Source organism: Podarcis liolepis (genome assembly GCF_965112155.1).
Source record: "Podarcis liolepis genome assembly, chromosome: 2".
NCBI lineage: Eukaryota > Metazoa > Chordata > Lepidosauria > Squamata > Lacertidae > Podarcis > Podarcis liolepis.
The window spans coordinates 96,978,770-96,994,798 of record NC_139555.1 but is presented as its reverse complement, the minus strand read 5'-3'; the positions used below and the strand labels follow the sequence as shown (position 1 = coordinate 96,994,798).

The following is a 16,029-nucleotide window of genomic DNA, read 5'->3' as shown; positions in this document are numbered from 1 at the left end:
TACTGCCAATCGCACCCATGGTTGTTCATGGCGGACAGCAGCTGTGGAAGCTCAGACTTGATGATCTGAGTCTGCACTATGAGACAGCCAAGATGGTCTCTGGCGTCGACAGCAGCCTCAGCTTTTGGAGCTGGAGTCAGTCAGGGACCTGGTGGAAAAAAGGCCTGCAAGGCAGAGAACAGGTCTTTCCTGTCTCACTGCCAAGATGGTCAGCCATTCATTTTCTTTTCTAAGCAGCTGCTGAAGATATATTCCACAGATCTGCAGTTTATACATGGCCTCTGCTTATTGCTTCTCTTTTCATGTTCTTACATACAAAGAAAACTTTTTTTATTATTGCTTTTTATGCTTTGAAACCAGCTGCCAGTTTGTTTCCAGGCCCGATTCAAAGTGCTCACGTGTTTAAGTGTTTAAATCCCTAAATGACTTAGACCCCCAATATCTGAAAGACCACCCCCTTCACTATAGGCACTCTTGAATGTTAAGATCAGCAGAGGTGGTCCTCTTGGTAGTTCCGTTGCCCTCAGAGGTTCAGGTGATAGTTACCTGAGAAGAGGGCATTCTGTGTGGTAGCACCTAGATATGGAATTCCCTCCCCACAGAGGTGTGTCTGGCACCTTCATTATACAGTTTTTGTTGTATGATGAAAACAAACCTGTCTGCCCCAACCTTTGATACCAGAGATAGGTGTCTTATGGAATCACTGTATTCCTGTGGATTTGTTTTTTAACTGCTTTTAGTATTCCATTTTAGATTGTTATTACAAGACTTGGAACCTATTGCTGAAGGGCAATAACCAAATAAATAAATAAATTTGATGCATTGGGCAGCAAAAGTTAATAAACTGCATATCAGCCGGAACTTAACTAATTTCCCTGAAACAACAAAGAGTCTTAAAGACTAAACACTTATTATGGCATAAGTGTTTGTGGACTGCAGCCCGCTTCATCTGAAGCGTGAAGTATTTAGTATCCTTGATTTATCTTGAAGTGCTATCTCATTCAGGATAACAGCTCATGCACCTGATGAAGTGGACTGCAGTCCATGAACGTTCATGTGTAATAAGGGGTTACAAGTCTCTGTGTCTTTCCTGTAAGAGACTAATGCCTGGGAATGAATTCTCTTTGACTGCAGCATTCTACTTCATTTACCGCTGCGGTGGGAAGGTAAACAACGTTTCCGTGCATTCTGGTTTCTGTCACAGTGTTCCATTGCACCAGAAGTGGTTTCTTGATGCTGCCCACATGATCTGAAGAGCTGTCTGTAAACAAATGCCGGGTCCCTCGGCCTGCAACCCCATAGTCGCCTTTGACAGGACTTAACTGTCCAGGGGTCCTTCACCTTTTTACCTTTTATTCCTCTCCTGACTAAACAATCCCTGTAATTATTCTAGTTTCTCTTATTGTCTTTGTTCCAATTAGAATTAATTATTCCTGCTTGAAACTAGATGCCATTTTAAATGAAATGCTGCTCATTTAAGCTTGCGCCAATAATTCCCCATCTTTGAAATTCTCTTGTGTTAGTATGATATGCTTGGCTTAAAACTGAAACCAATGGAAACCTCTTTGCTCTCACCCTCAGAAATGTGACCAAATGTCTTACTTAAGGGTTTAATGTCAGCAAGGCATCCAAGTTGCTTTATATTCAGAATCACACAAGCAAGCGTGTAATGAGGATTTCCTCCTACTTAAGAGGTTCCTGGCTGTTAACAGCAAAGTGAGAAGTCGCTGTTTTGTTTGCCTGTGCTAGAAAGTCAAACACACACAGAGAGAAATCTAGTTGAAGCCTAATAATTCATCAGCCATCCTTTGAAAAACAAGCTCTGGTTTCCTTCCTACTGAATTAATATCAAAGCATATCCTGCGTAATATGATCTTCTCACCATAACACCTTTTGCAAAACTGCCTTCAGTAATTTCTCAGTTTACTTTACTAAACCTTTCTTTTTGTAATGGTTTGGAACATCACTCCGACATATTTTGTTCTCAGATATGACTTGTGGGCTGTATTGTCAGAGCATACATAGGAAACATTCACACAAGGAAAAATGACTCTGTTTATTTTAGTGACTTGCTGTCTTTTTTTTTGATGGAATTGCAAACTTGGTGGATCAGGGAAATGCTGTGGACATAGTGTATCTTGATTTCAGTAAGGCTTTTGACAAAGTCCCCCATGATATTCTCGCAAGGAAGCTGGCAAAGTGTGGGCTGAACAAGGTAACTGTTAGGTGGATTTGTAGCTGGTTGACTGACTGAACCCAAAGAGTAACCATAAATGGTACCTCATCATCCTGGAAAAAAGTGACAAGTGGGGTGCCACAGGGTTCTTTGTTGTTCAACATCTTTTAAATGACTTGGATAAAGGAATGGAGGGGATGCTCATCAAATTTGCCGACGACACCAAACTGGGAGGGGTAGCTAATGCTGCAGAAGACAGAACCAGAATTCAAAATGACCTTAACAGATTGGAGAACTGGGCACAAGCTAACAAAACGAAATTCAATTGGGATAAATGTAAGGTTCTGCACTTAGGCAGGAAGAACCAGATGCACAAATATAGGATGGGGGACACCTGACTTACTACCAGTACATGTGAAATGAATCTAGGGGTCTTACGAGGAACGTTTGAAGGAGCTGGGTGTGTTTAGTCTGGAAAAAAGGGAGACTGAGAGGAGATATGATAGCCATCTTCAAATATCTTAAGGGCTGTCACATTGAGGAGGGAGCATGCTTGTTTTCTCCTGCTCTTGAGGGTAGGACTCGAGGCAATGGCTTCAAGTTACAAGGAGATTTTGACTTAACATTCAGAAAAACTTTCTGACAGTAAGAGCTGTTCGGCAGTGGAACAGACTCCCACGAGAGGTGGTGGACTCTCCTTCCTTGGAGGTTTCTAAGCAGAGGTTGGATGGTCATCTGTCATGGATGCTTTAGCTGAGATTTCTGCATTGCAGGGGGTTGGAGTAGATGACCCTTAGGGTCCCTTCCAACTCTTAAGATTCTATTATTCTACTCGGAAATTATGGGTCGACTTTATTTCCTGGTGTACAAGAGGTCATTTTACTATTGTTTTAATTGTCATGATACACAAATCCCTCAGGCCTCATATGGGAATTTGAATAGCTACTAAGGGAATTTTTTCATAGTATTTCAGCAGTACATGCAGTTTACCGCCCTGAGTAGGTTTGGAGGGTTTTTGTTTGTAGGACTGAGGTGAAACCCAAAGGGAACATATTTCTTCACCTCCACGAATCACACCCCTCCCCATGCTGGCAATTGTTTTGGCAGTAAAATGGGGCAAAAATTGTTGCCTATTCAGAGTAAGTACAGGAAATATTGCCCTCAGTTTGATTTGGCTTCATGATGCTGTCACACCATGAATTCCAGCTAGGTGATATCATGGTGATGTCACACTGCTTGTATTATCACCCATTGGCTGGGTTCATTTTATGAAGATGACCTGGCTGCTGTTTTCTAAAAATGATAACACTGGACCCATAGGGAAGAAAAAGAGGCAGGAACAAGAAGTAAGGAAGAAGAATTGTGATATACCAACCCAGAAGCCTCTTCATAGACATCAAGGTGTTGCTCATATATCACAGATGGGACAATGTAAAATTCAAAATGGTGACTTAATAATTGATCTCTGCTTCCATCTAAGTGGAAACCTCTGTTCTGTAGCAGCTCATTCATGAATTCAAGCCATTATCTCATGAGATTTGCTGCTGTTGAAAATAAAGGCCTGCAAAGCAACCTATTCATCACATTTCTTCGCTTTATTAAGCAACTATGCAATGTACAAAACAAGGCTTTACAGTTGAAAATAGATTCTGCTCAATCATTATTCAAAAACATTTACTCCAGTATCTAGTAAAGAGATGTGAATATTTTAAGTGGCTCAGTACTGCTTTACCTGACCCTCAGTTGAACTATTGCTATTAACTTGGCTTTTTTAGACTTCGCTTGGGCCAAAAAAGGGAATCGGCCATTCCTTGCTTGATGGAATTTGGGAGATTCCAGAACATAGCACACAGTATGCTAGCTGCCACAAACATAGATAATGCAAAAACTAATCTGCAACTGTGTACAGCCAGTAATTTCTTTAGATAGCAATATGGGTCAGAACTCCATTTTCTGTAGGCCAGCTGACTCAAGCCATTGAAGTTGAGTGCTTCTTCACTCCCTTTAACCCTTTTGCAAAGTGTTTTCCTGTTTATTTACTATATTTCCATGATGCAAGTACTTCTGAGGCTGTTATTTCATTCAGCAGATGAAACAGATCGGCTGAGTTTCCATGAAGGTGACTGCGATAATCCTGCACTTAGTGCTTGATCATCAAGTTCAGCGATGTATCCAAAAGTATTTTATTATAATTCAGTGGGCTCAGTATGCACATAAATAACACCACAGCTCATTTAAGCAGAGAAATAAAACCAAGCAATTCAGTAGGAAACCATTGTACATGCTCGCCGTAAAATACCGGTAGCATTTTTTTTAAAATAAAAAAGGTAATCTCTTAATGATTATGTTAATCGTGTGATAAAATGAAAGCCTTTAAATTGTTTTTTTGTGCTACTGCTTATCCAACCTTCTCGGTATTGATGCTGACATAAAAGCTATTACAGGCTGCAGGCAACGAAGGGTAGATTCTGGCTTGCTTTATTTTTATTATTAACTATGATGTCTAATAGCTAAAGTCATTTAAGTGGCACAAAACTGTTTTGAATTAACAAAATCTCCCATTCTTTGCCAAATTGTTCCCGTGGCACTTAATATTCACTGCAAAAGCATGTAGCGTGAAAACATGGTCATACTGATAAAACAAGTGGTCTTTTGTGCTGTGGACAGTACTGGAAAAATAAAAAAATAAAAATGCTGCATTAAGAACTATAATGGTGGCTTTTATTATTCAAATGCACATGGATTATTTTGTCTGTGGATGGCTACCTGATCCGAAACAGCATCTCAAAGCAGCATTAGTTTTTTCTCATTGTGTGATGCTGCAAAATGTGATGACTGGTTGTCATTTGTTGTTGTTGCACCTTCCAGATCCTATCATAAAACATGGAGAGTAGCTGATTGGTTTAGGGTATTGTTGTAGTAATGAGTTTGTTGTGGAATATTGTTGTAGTTATGAGTTTGTGCCTTGACTCCCCTACATTCCTGGGTCTAGTGGGTGTTGGCGTTTAATCAGTTCTTGGAGTGTTAAGATGGGCTGCCAGACACTGAATTTAACAGTCTCAAAATACAGGCCAAACCAGGAAATCGCCTGGGAGAAGAGCTGTCATGTCCCCATGATCCAGGCTGTGAGCGTCTTTGTAAAGCATATTCCATCCAGGGAACCTGGAATCCCTTCCTCCACCTCGCCATCTGATTTTTGATCTGAGCCAGAGAAGATCTCCCCCCCCCCCCCGCGAAAACGTTTTCCTTTGAAGTGAACTTCTATGAATCCCCAGAGTTCTTTGTATGAACCTTTATTAGAAGACCTTAGATTAGAAGACCTTTATTAGAAGCTCCTAAAAGTTAGAGCCAGGCGCCCTTCAGATTTGGAGACTCAGAATTGTATCCATTGCTGCACATGTCTACTTATGCAATGGGACACGCCTTTCCTCTCCCCATCTGCACCCTCAGAATCTGCTCTGGAGGGTCCATCAACCCTCTGGAAGTGATTTTAAGGGTGTGTGATGGGGTTGCAGGGGAGAGAATGGGAAAGACCAAAGACCAAAGTCTAGCAAAACAGCAGCATTGGAGCAGCCTACCTATTGTCATGAAATTCTATTCAGTATTGATCCAGAGCAGATTCCAATGTATAGTTAGCAGAGTAAAAACTTACACACATTGCAGGATTCCCCCCAAAATAGACCAAAGGCAATTGTATTTCACCCAGCAGAGCTTTACTGCTACTGAAGGCAAATGAGCATAATGGTCACAAATCCAATACATTCAGGATTGGCACTGTCCATAAGAAATCCAGTTGCAGCCGACTTAAATTTACAATAACTTATAATAAGACTAAACCTTACCATTAAGTATAAAGGTAAAGGCAAAGGGACCCCTGACCATTAGGTCCAGTCGTGACCGAATCTGGGGTTGCAGCGCCCATCTCACTTTATTGGCCGAGGGAGCCGGCGTACAGCTTCCGGGTCATGTGGCCACACCATTAAGTATACTATGTACGAAACACCACACCAGAAGGAAGAGAGATAGAAAGAGAAAGTGAAGACCCAGGCTCCTTCTGGCCTATTATTATAGTCAGCATGACCTTGACAGAAGAGATAACAGAACCAGTTTAAGCCAGCTGTACTCAGCTTCTCTGAAGGAATAACCCAAACACCATGAACCTTGTGCTTGCTTCTTTCACACAGAGAAGCTTCCAGGACCCTCTTGAATTAATTAGAATAGCAAAGATCTCTACACATCGGATCAATACTTTCTGTACTAAGAAATGCAAACTGGCCAGGACCATGAATTGTTAGACTGGTCACCAAGCATGGAGTCAAAACTACAAGACCATTTAGAGGCTTCCTTTCTGCATTTCTGGAAACTAAAAGCCACTTTAATGTGGGTTGAAGCCTTGTTTCGCAGTCCTGTTTCCGGACTGAGTTCCGTCTCACTGACTGGACTGGTTTTCTAATGAAATTGGCCTAACCCTAAAGGCACTGCATAGTTCATGAAATGTTTTTAGTTGATGTGGGTTGGTGGGGCTTGTGTTTTGGCATCATTAATTGTTAGAAACCTAAATTTTTAACCTTTTCTTTTATATCCCATGACATTTTGAAACAAAAGTTCCATTGAAATGAGAGCAAAGGCTAAAAAAGTATTTGATTTTTTTATTTTTTTATAATCGCAAATCCCAGTTCCTAGGGCAATATTAATAGGAACAAAAGGTCATTATTATAAACATCCTCCCTTTGAATACGTGTCTTACTTGAAATCCGATATGTTTTTCTGACCATGTTTGCCCCTATTAGCTAAATTACATATGAAGAAAGAAACTTGGTTGGGCTTTATTAAGTGAGGTTTTTCCTCACTTTGGTTTATAGGTACATCTATCTAAATAATTGAATTGCTTTTTTAGAATTACCTTATGTAGAAAGTAGAGGCAGAACATCACTTGCTGATTCAAAAATACAGGGTTAATTCTAAATAGTGCTATACTCCTAGCATCAGGAAACAATTTAAAAATTCGTTCTTTCCTTTTACTTTGTTTTAGTCTGTTCTGTGGTGGTTTTAACTTTTGAAATAAAGTCACAATAAATCACTCCCTATACAAGCTCAGTAGGGCACACTTTAAATAGATGTTGAGCTGGTTTTTGTGAATTTTCACATTTACAGTTGAATGAGGCTGGCTTACATTGCATCCTGAAGATCTCTGTATGCACAGGGAGTTAGATTCTCTTCTGTGGCTGAAGTGTAAAAAGAGTGGAGAAATAATGCAAGCAAAGCCAAAACACATTTTTTGTAGAGTACTATCAGCACCTTTTGGGGATGCTACCATGTATGGCCAAGTATCTTTTTAAAGAGTGGAATTCTGCTAACACAGAATAAGGTGGGCTTTCTCCCAGCTCTCCACGGTTTCCAGTGGTGTCCTGAATGGATCACGCAAGTTAAATGTGCGCGAGTTGCAAGCCTACCGTAGCCGCATTCTGTCCAGAGTAAGAATGCAGTAAGCCCAACAAACCATTGTGGGAACTCAGAGACGGCTAGCACCGTCCGACAGGAGGTTGCAGCGATCCCTAGCTGTAGCGTGCATAGTGGACAAACTCGCCTAGTGGTTTTCCTGCAGTGTCGTCTTTAGCGGCAGACACACAACAAGTAATGGTACTGCCAAAGAAAAATCCCATTGTCTGCTAGTATGACTGGAACGAAAGCTGAATGGCAAATTGGCCTTAAGCAAACTATCAATCTGACTTTGATAACCCATCACTTTAAAAGGCCCTTTCATGTTTATGAAAAAGCATGACGTCAAAAGCCGTGGAAAAAAATCATGAATCCCAAAAATGTCAGGCTAAAGTTGCACAGCCTCCAAAAAAGCCCCCTGTGTGAACAGTTTCTCTACATGCATAACTAATTAGTTTAGGTTATTATAAGCCTGAGCTGTTATACCCTAGTTGCTTGTGCCATTTTGGGGATAACTTGTTTACAGTACGTCCGTGGATGAGCCTTTGAACTGGAGTAGGAGAAAATTAAAGGAAAGCTGCCAAACTGGTTGTCTAGTTTTCTAGGAGTATATAAATGTCATGCTGGAAATGCTTGAGTACAATCATTACCAGGTGAGTTACCATATTTATTTATTTTTTTAAAAAATCTCTGCACAGCTGCATATGCCTAAACCCAGTTACTTCCTTGGGGCTATGGGTACATGCATACCCTCCTGCGTTATAATGTTTGTAATCTTAGAGTTATAGCCAACTAATTAAGACTCAGACCTCTTGAAATTAATGGGCACGACTCACCTAGGTTTGTTGATTTCAGTGTGTCTACTCGGAGTGTGACTTCATTCGATACAACTTTTACCGTAAAGTAGAATAGTAAGGGAGACATACTGTAATATGCTTTTTCCTATTTGTGCCTATATAGTTTATTTAATGGAATGAGCATTTTCATTGTGTTTCGCTTCATTATTCAGCTGAAAGCCAACATAAACAATTGAATCAAATAAAGCCCATTTTTAAACGATTGAGCCTAAGTCTCTGCGTATACATGGTGCAGTTACTATATGAGCTTTAATGTTTGTTAAGTTCATTTTTCTACTATAAGAACCAACATAAATAATTGTGAATAAGTCAAATATTTCTTGTATTCCTTGTCAACATAATTTTCTATTAATGTCTTAAGTGTGATGATGCTTGATACAGATTTTGTCTACTTTCCAGCAATTTGAGGAAGGAAAGTTGAACTTTCTGGTTGACTTAATTCATTTTTATTTTCCCTTTACCTAAGTTCAATACATTCCTGACATTTTGAAATTCTTACTTCGTAGGATTCCGCCTGTCGCCTTTTACAAAACCTGCCTTTGATTTTTATTTATAAGCGATGTGTTTGCCTTCGTTTACATGCATTTCTTTTTAACATCTGAACTTGCAAATGAGCTGTATTTCCAGGCGCAACCTAAGAATTTTCAGCGCTAGATGAATGTACAGAAACTGATGTTGAAATGATGAACGCTAACTAGGTGCCACCACCTTTTTATTATGCCTTTGCAGGTGCAGACTCACCTGGAAAACCCTACCAAGTACCACATCCAACAAGCTCAACGGCAGCAAGTCAAGCAGTACCTCTCTACTACATTAGGAAACAAGCACACCAACCAGGCGCTAAGCTTACCGTGCCCAAATCAGCCAGGGGATCATATTATACCACCTGGCACTGGAAGCAGCGCACCAAACAGCCCGATGGCCATGCTTACGCTCAACTCCAACTGTGAAAAGGAGGTAAGGAAGATTTTACGTTTTCTATTTGTGTTATCACCCCTCCTCCATCTAAACATGCAGATATTTATGTCATAGCAGTGGTTCACACACCATGCATCCTGATTTATTACAGCCGGGCAATCTCTGGTCCATGGCTCAGCATCAAACAGCGACTCACAGCTTCAGAAGCCTTCAGAAGCTTGAGCACGCTCTAATCAGCAGAGTGAATAACACGCAAAAGAAGTGACAGATAGAGGCTGTGTAAAGCGTATTTACAGGCAGTTTATTCAGCATCAGGACGAAGGGAAAAACATGTCTTCCCCCCTTCGTGTCCAAGCAAACAGCACAAGCAAAAGCTATATACAAACGGAAGTTCCCAGCAAGCTATGCTGTGCGGGAGTGTAAACAGGCATGTGACATACAACAATCATGCCTGGAATGGAATATTCTACCAAAATGCTCCCACTTCACTCCTTCCATTTACCGTTACATTGAAACCAGGAACCATGACTTGTTTCACTCAAACCAACCATGGTTTGTACACCTGGAACAAACACTAAGCAAGTGATCATTGTTTGTTGCTCCCGCTCATGCAAGGGGAGGAGTTAAGCAGGAGCCCTTTGTGTATTCCTTACAATGCGTGAATGCTGCTTTTTAATTTACTCTTGTTAACAGCTAATTATGTAACTAATTTTTTAAGAAGGCAGAAAAAGTCGCGGTATTAATGGGAATGTGTCTGGTGTAAAAATATGCATTGCTTAACAACAACCAAAAAAAACCCCTGTGCCAACCCTTAGCGAAATTATTTAGATTTTCTTTGTGTTGTGTTAGCATACACTGTGTGGAAGGATGCAACTGACCTTTTAGCATACAATGTCCTTCTTGTTTCTTTCAAAACTTTCTGGGATAAATGTTATTGTGACTCGGGGTGGATTCAGATGGCAGGATTCCACCACACAGTGACATTTTTGAATTGCCTGCCAGGGCACATACTTGGAACATAAGAAAAGACTTGTTATATGTGACTGTGGGTCTGTAGAGAATGACATGTATTTCATACAGTGACTAACCAGATTTTCTGTTGTTCATCTCCCATGAACTAGCAATCAGTGGCATGCTTCCTCCAAACACAGAGATTCCATTTAGCTGTTTGCTGATAGGGAGGGAGGGGCCAATTCATTTGGTTTGCATTTTTAAGCGAACTTCCCGAACAAATACATAAACTGAAACATTGCTATCCTTTGAAATTTGCTTCTGTAATACTGTACAACATTCGGTTTTTAAAAACTATTTTCAAAAACTCTTATGCTAGGGGCAAGGGTACACAAAAATGCATACAAAATTCATTAAATTGTGGGGAACTGCTTCCAAATATTCCAAAATCTATACCGCAATGTGTACAAATTATTTTAGTTTGTGATTTTTGGAATGTAAGATATAGGAATGCAAAACATACAAAGAATCTGCTTTTGTAATAATAAATATTACAACTAATTTTTACTTAGAGTAGACCCTACAGAGATAAATTAGTCATGTTCATTAATTCCAATGGGTCTGCTCTGAGTAGGACTAGCATTAGGTAAATAAATGATATTTATTTATATATGATAAATAAATGCGTGTGGGTTTTTTTTTTTAAAAAAAGGTGTATATTAAGAGAAGCACACATGAAATTACGTACAAGTTATTGTGTGGGCTGTTTTTAAAAATCACCAACATGAAGAAATGGGATGAATGAAGTTAAGAAAAACGAGGAACAGTGTAGCTAAAACTGACAATCCATTCATCCCTACCCTCTAATAAACCTATCTTCTTTGAATTTCTCTAATCCCCTATTGAAGCAAACTAAGCCAATGGTAATTTCTGCATCTTATAATGGCAAATTCTGTAAGTTAATTATGATATGCCAAAGTATTTTGCATGTTGTTATTATAGTTTTGATGCTTGCAAACCACTCTGGAACCTATCCTGATGAAAAACATATAAATGTTTTAAATAAATGATACACACTTTTCTGCCTTTAACAAATTGTCTGGTTGCTAGTTTCATTAGGTGACCCAGCATTGTAATTTCATGATAATTACCCACTAACGCTCCAGTGTCTATGTGGACTGCCATATATTCCTTAACTTGCTGCTTGGTATGTCCAACCATTCCATTATTTATACACCCATTGGTTTTAACTATTAAAATCTGTTTTAAATACCCTATTGTTGCTGACCTTCTGTACTAACGACTGCTTGCATATTTAACATTGCTTCCCTGTATTATTGTTTTCATTTAATGGATCTGTATGCCACTAGTCCAAATATTTTAATATACAAACATTAAAAAAATCCCTATAACATATCAAATGGCACACCATTAATAACAAAAGCAGCAAAACACATTTCACTTTCTCTAATCCAGTTCCATCACCCAACCACTGCCGCACCGAAACAGAAGCCCCTATGTGAACAAAAAGTTTTTTTAGATCCCACCTAAATGATAGCATAGGGACGCGGGTGGCACTGTGGTCTAAACCACTGAGCCTTGGGCTTGCCGATCAAAAGGTCGGTGGTTCGAATTCCCACGATGGGGTGAGCTCCCATTGTTCAGTCCCAGCTCCTGCCAACCTAGCAGTTTGAAAGTACGTCACAGTGCAAGTAGATAAATAGGTACCGCTCCGGCGGAAAGATAAACAGCGTTTCCGTGCACTGCTCTGGTTTTGCTAGAAGCGACTTAGTCATGCTGGCCACATGACCCAAAAAAACTGTCTGTGGACAAACGTCGGCTCCCTCGGCCACTAAAGTGAGATGAGCGCCGCAAGCCCAGAGTCGTCTGTGACTGGACTTAACTATCAGGGGTCCTTTACCTTTACCTTTTAAATGATAGCATGGAAGGGGCCGATCCTCTTTCTTAGGGCAGTGAATTTTACAGTGGTGGGGCCACCATGGAAAAGGCCAGATTCCTCCGGCCTGTCAGCCTTTCTGTCTCCCTAGTTGATCTTCAGTCTGTGGCAGCCCTTTGAATAACTTGGTATGAAGCTAAATAAGGCTTGAAAAGTCAAGAACAGCACTGTAAAGCCAACTTGGCTCCTATGGGAGCAGGTTCCATAGCTTAACTATAAGCTATATGAATAAGTACTTCCTATTATCTGCCTTTGCACTTGTGGATATTAGCCTATACCTGAGTTATTTTGTGGAACTGAAGCACACACAAAAAAAGGTAGATGTTGTGGGATTTCATAACATTGGGGGGGGGGATATTTGCTCTTAGGATTCATTGTTAGCAAAGAAAGGAATCGGTGGGTGCATGAAGGAGAAACTTAGCAGAAGCTGCAGTCGAAATGAGCACCTAGCTTGGAATTTAGATGAATGGTCTTAAACAACAAAACTTCCTTTGGGTCAAATTGTTGGCATCCTTCCATCTCTGGAGACAATGGAGGAATACACCTTTGTGGGCGAAATCTAACTGTTGAAAGGTCACAGCACCTGCTGTGGCTGTAGAGACTGATACGAGAGAGACATGTTTTGTTGCAGCTGGGGCGTATAAAGGCATCCAGTTGTGCTACGACAGATGCACCATGGAGTTTCTTCTCACTGCACTCCTCCCAGCAGTCATTCCTCCTCTAGTCACTGCTGTGGATGCACAACCTGACTGTCTTTCTCCAGGCACTATGGTTGTCTGCAAGGGATTCCCATATGGCGGGATTGATGTTGCCAGCCTTCATGTCACATTTAGGGCTGTGCATATTAGTCCATTTCCACATAGCTGTAATGCATTCAGCACATAATTGGTACAGAGAATAGGAATAGCTGCTATATGTCAAGTCAATTGCAGAATTGGCATTCAGGGTGAGCCTGGATGGGCCTGGCCTACCTAGTTATTTTAAACTGTGGTTCATAGTTCTCTAGTTATTATTCTGGCATTTGGTATGTTCACGACACCAGCGATTCTAGGGAAGACCGACCCGCTTAACTGTAAACCCCCGCACATGTCTAGCCTCTTCTCCTTATATTTGTCATTTTTCATGTTTACAGGGCTTTTATAAATTTGAAGAGCAAAGCAACAGGGTGGAGAATGAATGCCAGACTCTCAACACACATTCTCGAGCATCTTGCATGCAGGTACTAGTTGACAAAGGGACGCGGGTGGCGCTGTGGCCTAAACCACTGAGCCTCTTGGGCTTGCCAATCAGAAGGTTGGCGGTTCAAATCTGCTCTGCGGTGGTGAGCTCCCATTGCTCTGTCCCAGCTTCTGCCAACCAGAAGTTCGAAAGCACGCCAGTGCAAGTAGATAAATAGATACCGCTGTGGCAGGAAGGTAAACAGCGTTTCCGTGTGCCCTGGCACTCATCATGGTGTTCCATTGCACTGGAAGCGGTTTAGTCCTGCTGGCCACATGACCTGGAAAGCTATCTGTTGACAAACGCCGGCTTCCTTGGCCTGAAGTGAGATGAGCGCCGCACCCCATAGTCTCCTTTGACTGGACTTAACCGTCCAGAGATCCTTTACCTTTACTATTTGACAAAGGAGCAGGAAAAAGGATGGTAAATACAAAGTCTCCTTGCAATCAGAAATAACAGCGTCCATTCCAGACTCTCTCTTTTTTTAATGTACACCTAAAAGTGTGAAATGTGACTGTTGCAGTCAGGCATAAAGCACAGACCATACATATCGCAGAACTGGTTGTGAATTGGCTAAGGTTTTCTGCCAAACAAACAATCAGTGTCACTCTTGGGTTTTGTTGCTGTTAGTGTGTTAATAACTAGGAATGCCTGTAGTATTTCACTAATATACCTTTCGGTACAAGGGGCTTGTTCCTTCTGTTACTCTATTTTAAAAGGACAAGGAGAAAACTGTGCATGTACTTTTGACTCTGAATTTAAGGGTACAGTTCTCCCTTCCTTGTAGCTCTTCCTCCCTACCCACCCCTACACTGCCACCAGTTATGCAATTAATGCTCTAGCCACTAAATTGGGAGTAGCTAAAGTTCTGGGCATCTTGCTGGTTAGTGTTTCTCTCTTCACATTGGTAGATTAGTACACCTCCTCTTGAACATAGTTCCTATTTCTTACATGTCCCACTTTTCCATTACAGATGGATGATGTAATTGACGACATTATCAGTTTGGAGTCAAGTTATAATGAAGAAATATTTGGTTTAATGGATCCTGCCCTACAAATAGCAAATACGGTACTTGTGTTTATATTCTGTGTTTTGGTGGGGTGTTTCGTTTGTTTTGCTGTTGTATTATTCAGCACCTCTATTTCAGAGTGCCTGTAAGGATGAAAGTTGAGTTTATTTGTTTGTTTAAATGTGGCATGTTTTAACTAGCTGCCTTCCCCAGCCGAAAGAGTAATCAGTAATTCAGTCTAATCTAAAATAAATAACAATGCCTGTTTACTGCAAGCAACCATATTGTTGCAAAAGTTGGGAGCCCTTACCCCTTCGCTGATCGGTAGCAAGATTCCAGGGGGTTCCAGGCGTTGACCCAGGGTCTCTGTTTCTTTGAGACTCAAGACACAGTGGAGACTGTTGTAGCTTTAAGAAATAGAATTATTTGCATGTTTACATCTGAGTTTGGATGGCCATCTCAAGAGGGGCTTGTTCCCCACAGCTGTGCAGCACTGCAGCCCAAGGCATCTTTCGCAGCCTCCCTTCACCCAGTCTGCTAAGATGGTTCTCTCTTCGTCCTCCCGCTCCTTCTTCTTCCCAGCACACCTTGCTAAAAACACTCTTTTCCTGTCACTTCACACACACACACCCCAACACCTTGGCAACCTCTGTCTGACCAGACCAGTGGATTTCTCTTAAAAGCCCACCAACCCCTTTTGTCATGTTAATGAATTGGCTTATCCCTGGCTAGCTATGTGAAGATGCCTGGGCTTTCTGATCCTAAGTGGAATGCAACAGCACTTGGCTTAGTTTTAATTAGCCAGCCTTTGCTTGCTTCATGAATTTATGAGTTTGCTCAAATTTCAGCTCTGACCCTAGAGATTGTGGCGAGCCTGCTCCTCCCCATTCCCATAACTCTATCTATCTATCTATCTATCTATCTATCTATCTATCTATCTATCTATTTGATAGAATTCTAGTGACTCTCTTGTAGTTCTCTGATCATAGGGCCAGTGTTTAGAACCAGTTTCTAGACACATCCTTGAAATCTGTGGCTTCCCCTTTTCCTGTTATTTTGGAAAGGTGCATTTGTTATTTTGGAAAGGATTTTGACAAGGCACTGCCTCTGGATTTGGGTGAAGAAAAGCATTGGATTAGGCATTTCCCAACCGTTTCACCGCTATCAACATGCACATGAGAGAAGTAGTTGTAGTTAAACAGTTTTATGTGTTCCTTCTGTTTTCCTATCCACAAAATGGTAGGTGAAACAACAATGTCTAGGACAGGCCTTGATGAGCTATTGACTAGGAATACTGGCCCTGTGTGCAATAAGTAGAAGGGACTGGATTCAAGAGTAACGCCAAGTCTTAGTAAGCTTCAACCTCTAGAAACACACAGCCAAAAATTCATGCAGTGTTTTGCCTGAAACAAGTTGTAATACCCAGGATAAGTTAACCTTGCTTTGGACGTTCAGTGCCTTTCCCTAAGAGCTGTTTGCATTCTCAGTCTTAACATTATCAGT

At 40.9% G+C, this 16,029-nt stretch overlaps 1 protein-coding gene across 10 annotated transcripts in view; it reads left to right on the top strand.

Moving 5' to 3' along the window:
• MITF (melanocyte inducing transcription factor) overlaps window positions 1-16,029 on the top strand; it is a 146,156-nt gene that overhangs the window by 115,344 nt on the left and 14,783 nt on the right. For 8 of the 10 annotated variants that reach the window (XM_083492602.1, XM_083492600.1, XM_083492604.1 and 5 more), the window contains exons 3-5: window positions 9,202-9,429; window positions 13,431-13,517; window positions 14,490-14,585. In XM_083492602.1, the coding sequence (XP_083348728.1) occupies window positions 9,202-9,429; window positions 13,431-13,517; window positions 14,490-14,585 (411 nt within the window). Of the gene's footprint in view, window positions 1-8,105; window positions 8,269-9,201; window positions 9,430-13,430; window positions 13,518-14,489; window positions 14,586-16,029 lie in introns of those variants that run through there. The other 2 variants (XM_083492601.1, XM_083492609.1) reach the window with 2 other exon arrangements.